The 6,000-nt window shown below is 42.7% G+C and overlaps 1 protein-coding gene across 1 annotated transcript in view; it reads right to left on the bottom strand.

The window, feature by feature from the left end:
- Positions 1-3,359: 3,359 nt before the first annotated feature.
- Positions 3,360-6,000, bottom strand: part of SETDB2 (SET domain bifurcated histone lysine methyltransferase 2) — a 62,918-nt gene continuing 60,277 nt past the window's right edge. The window contains exon 13 of the mRNA XM_063115845.1: positions 3,360-3,789. Coding sequence (XP_062971915.1) covers positions 3,672-3,789 — 118 coding nt within the window. The 3' untranslated portion in view covers positions 3,360-3,671. The remainder of the gene's footprint in view (positions 3,790-6,000) is intronic.

The raw sequence follows: 6,000 nt of genomic DNA, 5'->3' as shown, positions 1-6,000 counted from the left end.
AATGGCCTGCTGGAGGAGATTAGTGAACTTAACTCCCTCTCCAAGTTTAAGACAGCTTTAAAGACTATCCTCTTCTGGCAGGTCTACCCAGATGAATTTTAAACCAAGAACATTAAGATGTCTTGATTGTTATTTTGATATTATATTGACTTTATATGCTCTTTTAATTAATTTTATGTATTTGATTTATTATTATTATTATTATTATTATTATTATTATTATTATTATTATTATTATTATTATTCACATATAGGAAGTGGAAGGAAGGCCAAGCTACAAAAGAAGAGTACAGACAGAAGTGCCGGAATTGCATCAGTAAGGCTAAAGCTGAGAATGAGCTGAGATAAGCAAGGGATGCTAAAGCAACAACAACAAAAAAGCTTCCTTCATGTATGTGCACAGTAAAAGTCACGGGAAAGAAATTATTATCTTTGCACAATCAAAGAGTGTTTATCAATGGTAGCCATGTGGTCTACATTTCCTTTCAAGTCTGTTTCATCAGGTATGAGGAAGCAGATTTTGAAGGTATTGCAAAAATGGCATCTGACTCCAGCTCAGCTTTCCCATTTCAGCCCTGCTCCCTCTGCCCTTTGTGGAAGGGGTTGTGGGGTTTGAGGATCCTACCAACATACGTGGTGGCGGTGGTGGTGTGAAAAGTGGCTAAGTTCTGGAATGCAGTTTGTGCTGAAATCAGATTACATGTCAAACCTTGTCTAAAACTCCAGAACTTGTCATTGAACCTTTTCCAAGGTGTAAATGAGAATTGTTTATTTAAGCCACTTGTGGGATATTTACTGGAAGCTGCTAGCTCATTTTAGGAAGACTTTGGAAGGAGCCATACTGGATAACTGGCTTAAAACTGTTTGGAGAATTGCTCTAACTGAAAAATTGACAAATAAATTACACCTGGCTAGAGGACAAAAATACAAGGACACATTTTCAGCTGACTGGTCCTGCTTTATTAGGTAACCAGTTCAAGAAGTTCAGCATAAAAGACTTCCAGATGTATATCAATTATTTTGACTGATGTAGGAATATGCTGACCTCTTTTGTATTATTTGGATATTCTTGGTCTCTTTAACTTGATTTGATATTTGTTTTTGTTTTCTGATTTTTGTTTATTTAATTGGGGAAGGGTTGTTTAATGTTTTGGAAAAAAATGCTTAATAAAAATTATTTTTTAAAAAGATCAACGGTACCTTCTCAAACTTGGGAGAGGTAACGAGGAGGGTACAACAGGCCTCAGTCCTGGGCCCAGTGCTTTTCAACATTTTTATTAATGTTTTGGATGAGGAGTGCAGGGAATGCTTATCAAATTTGCAGACGACACAAAATTGGATGGAATAGCTAATATTCTGGAAGACAGAAACAAACTTCAAAATGATCTTGATAGGCTGGAGTGCTGAACTGAAAACAACAGGATGAAGTTTAAATACTACAAACAAGAAGCATCTTGGAATTGTTGTAGATCACAAGCTAAATATGAGCCAACAGTGTGATATGGCTGCAAGAAAGGCCAATGCTATTTTGGGCTGCATTAATAGAAGTATAGCTTCTAAATTGCACGCGTTACTGGTTCCCCTCTATTCAGCCCTGGTTAGGCCTCATCTTGAGTACGCATCCAGTTCTGAGCCCCACACGTCAAGAAGAATGCAGACGAGAAGGGCAACGTGGATGATCAGGGGTCTGGAAACCAAGCCCATTGGGGAGAGACTGAAAGAACTGGGCATGTTTAGCCTTGAGAAGAGAAGACTGAGGGGAGACATGAAAGCATTCTTTAAATACTTGAAATGTTGTCACACAGAGGAGGGCCAGGATCTCTTCTCGATCCTCCCAGAGTGCAGGACATGGAATAATGGGCTCCAGTTACAGGAAGCCAGATTCTGGCTGGACATCAGGAAAAACTTCCTGACTGTTAAAGCAGGACAACAGTGGAACCAGTTACCTAGGGAAGTTGTGGGCTCTCCAACATAAAATAATTCTCTAAATATATCAGAAATAGGAAACCAGGTATGTAAGGAGTTGGACTGCTGGATGACAATGGAGTTAAGCGAGTACAGGGAGACCTAAAAAAAATATATTGTAGAGCTGGAAAAGAAAAGGGCAACTAAAATTGTCAAGGGACTGGAGTATCTCCCCTACGAGATACTCCAAACCTGGGATTGTTTAGCTTGAAAAAAGGAAGCTAAGCGGAGACCTGATAGAGGTGTACAAAATTATGCAGTGTGAAGAATGTGGACAGGGAGACATTTTCCCTCTTCTCTCATAATACTAGAACCTGGGGTCAACTCATGACGCTTGTAGGTGGGAGATTCGGGACAGATAAAAAGAAGCCCTTCGCACAATGCATAGTTCAATTATGGAATTCACTGCCACAAGATGTGGTGATGGCCACCAATTTGGGTGGCTTTAAAAGGGGATTGGATTAATTCCTTGAGAAGGCTATCAATGGCTCCTAGTCTTGTTGCTATGTGCTACCTCCAATATCAGAGGCAGTAAGCCTATATACACCAATTGCTGGGGAACATGGGTGGGAGGGAGCTGTTGCACCCATGTCCTGCTTGTGGGTTCCTGGTTGACAGCTAGTTGACCACTGTGTGAACAGAGTGCTGGACTAGATGGATCCCTGATCCAGCCTCAGGGCTCTTCTTATGTTCTTATGATTCTGCTCAAGATAAAAGTTTGCTTGGTATTTGGTTGAGAACTTTGATGATTGGAATTATTCGTATTACCACAGAATGAACCAGGTTTGGTCTTGGCAGCAACACATTCAAAGGGCGGCAGCAGCAGCAGCAGCAGCAGCAGCAGCAGCAGCAGCAACAACAATAATTTTGCCCTGGGATTTAAAGTCTTGTCAGACACGGACTTGAAAAAGACTTCAAAGTGTACATAGATGTGTAAATTGTTTGTGTGTGTACGGGCTATAAAGATACTGTAAGGTGGAGACCTGGTTGGATAAGACAAGGAGAGTAAATCTCTCCCAGCTTTGCACATCTGGGTGCACTGTGTTGCAGCAGAGAAAATGCAGGGGGTGGGAAGGCAGAGTCACTGTGGTCTACTGTGATTCTATCCTGCCGGTCAGATGCCGTATCGTGCAGTCTTCCGCTTTCAAGTGTGTGTATCTGTAGCTGGGTATATGAGACAGAGTAGGGATTCTGTTGGTGCACAAAGCCCGGCTGCCCAACATTCTCCTTTCCTGAGCTACCAAAGGCGTTCTTGGTTTGGCATTGAAATCTCCTGAGTTTGTCTCACCGGGGGGCTTCAGCATATATGCTGAGGCTACCTTGTTGGGAGTGGCTCAGAACTTCATGGCCTCCATGGGTCTGTCCTAATTAGTACCTGGCACTGCTCATTTGGCAGGGCACACTTTGGATCTGATTTTCTGTGTAGGCTGGGGTGATGGTGATCTGGGGAAGAGGAACTTTTCATACTTCAGCTATTATGGACAGATCTGGTGAGGTTTGGATTTTCTGGGACTCTAAGCCTCTACAGGGGTGGGGGTCTGATTAAGATAGTCTGCCCCAGAAGGTTTTCTGACGGCTCTTGGGGATTTTCCTGTCACCTTGGCAGGCTATTCTGTAGCTGCTTTTACCACCTTTTAATCCTGGTCATGTGAATTGCCCCCTTTCTATACCTTAATCCAGTTTAACAGATTTTTTTAAAAAAAAACCTATAGTATTTTTTCCCTGCACTTAGGAGTCCCACACAGACAGGTCGTCTCTGCCTCAGGCATACTTCCAGCTTCATAGCCATAATCCCATGTAAGTTCAGTTCCAGCTTTTACATGCCTAGGAAGCAAACATAATACCCAGTTAATATAACAGCAATAATCAAAGAGCAGCTGCACTGACTTTCTGTGCCTAATTTGTAAAAGAGATGCCAGCCCCTTTTTTCACATAAAGTATCATCCAGATATCAGTCTGGGCAATAAAAATATATTTGGGGGCAACTTGGGGAATAAGTCCTGCCAATTTCTAAGTGGGAACATTTAAAGAATGTTTAATAGGACACAGAAAATAGAAGAGTTATTAGGGAGTGATGCATAAACTATTCACTGTCTAAATATATATATATATACTCAGCTAAGGGCAGAACCCTATCTGGAGGCGGCTGATGGGGCAATCCTATGCATAGCAGCAGGAGCGTGGAGGCCATCGGCATCTCCCCACTCCCCACATGCTGGATTTTATCTAGACGGACGTTTTTGCCTGTCTAGCTGAGGCCTTGGGGAGTGGGAGCGAAGGAGGCTGAAGCAGTTGGAGGATTGCCCCTAACCCATCCCTCCCTGCCCACAGAATCGCCCCCTTTCCCTCCCCTCCAAACTTGTGCTGGTGCGCTCATAGAGGCAGCTGGCCCAATCCTCTCTATGGGTGGGGAGCGCTGCCTTTGACCTCAGTTCCAGGAATCTGAACCGTCCTATGACCCCCAGGCACTGTCTAGGGGCCCTAGGATTGCTCTCCAAGAAAACCTCCCAGGGAATGGTCTGGTGCGTTGTTTTCCAATTGAAAAATGATGTCACTTAATTGTGTCCTGAGCTGAAAATCTATTTGTATTATGAACTTTATGGTCATTATCTTTCAGCCTCAGTTTGCAGATCTGTCAAATAGAAATTATTATTAATCTTTCAGGGTTCTGCAGCTCGATGGAGATAATCATATCCATAGCACTTCTCATGCTATCAAGTGCTTTAATAATTATTTCATCATTTATCAAATATTAGTTATAAAACCTGTACATAGTATGAATTCTGTACAAAATGTTATTAACAAGACAACATTCCTGGTACGCAAATGCAGGAGTAGCTGGGGATTGAGGAGATTTTTTAAAACTTTTTGTGCTGTCACTAAAAGGGATTTCTTAAAAATATTTTCTGTTAAAAAAAGTGGTGGAAGTATTGGAAGTATTGCTCATACTGAAAATCCAAAAATACTAAGCAAAGCTCCAATAAAACAAAAATGCAGGATGAACAATCATAGAATCATAGAATCATAGAATAGCAGAGTTGGAAGGGGCCTACAAGGCCACTGAGTCCAACCCCCTGCTCAATGCAGGAATCCACCCTAAAGCATCCCTGACAGATGGTTGTCCAGCTGCCTCTTGAATGCCTCTAGTGTGGGAGAGCCCACAACCTCCCTAGGTAACTGATCCCATTGTCGCACTGCTCTAACAGTCAGGAAGTTTTTCCTGATGTCCAGCTGGAATCTGCCTTCTTTTAACTTGAGCCCATTATTCCGTGTCTTGCACTCTGGGAGGATCGAGAAGAGATCCTGGCCCTCCTCTGTGTGACAACCTTTGAAGTATTTGAAGAGTGCTATCATGTCTCCCCTCAATCTTCTCTTCTCCAGGCTAAACATGCCCAGTTCTTTCAGTCTCTCTTCATAGGGCTTTGTTTCCAGACCCCTGATCAACCTGGTTGCCCTCCTCTGAACACGCTCCAGCTTGTCTGCGTCCTTTTTGAATTGTGGAGCCCAGAACTGGACGCAATACTCTAGATGAGGCCTAACCAGGGCCGAATAGAGAGGAACCAGTACCTCACGTGATTTGGAAGCTATACTTCTATTAATGCAGTCCAAAATAGCATTTGCCTTTCTTGCAGCCATATCGCACTGTTGGCTCATATTCAGCTTGCGATCTACAACAATTCCAAGATCCTTCTCATTTGTAGTATTGCTGAGCCAAGTATCCCCCATCTTTTAACTGTGCCTTTGGTTTCTATTTCCTAAATGTAGAACTTGGCATTTATCCCTATTAAATTTCATTCTGTTGTTTTCAGCCCAGCACTCCAGCCTATCAAGATCACTTTGAAGTTTGTTTCTGTCTTCCAGAGTATTAGCTATCCCACCCAATTTGGTGTCATCTGCAAATTTGATCAGCGTTCTATGCACCTCCTCGTCCAAATCATTAATAAAAATGTTGAAGAGCACTGGGCCCAGGACTGAGCCCTGTGGCACCCCACTCGTTGCCTCTCCCCAGTTTGAGAAGGTTCCATTGATAAGTAC

Source organism: Elgaria multicarinata, chromosome 2, assembly GCF_023053635.1.
Source record: "Elgaria multicarinata webbii isolate HBS135686 ecotype San Diego chromosome 2, rElgMul1.1.pri, whole genome shotgun sequence".
NCBI lineage: Eukaryota > Metazoa > Chordata > Lepidosauria > Squamata > Anguidae > Elgaria > Elgaria multicarinata.
This window is presented reverse-complemented; position numbering and strand designations above follow the sequence as displayed.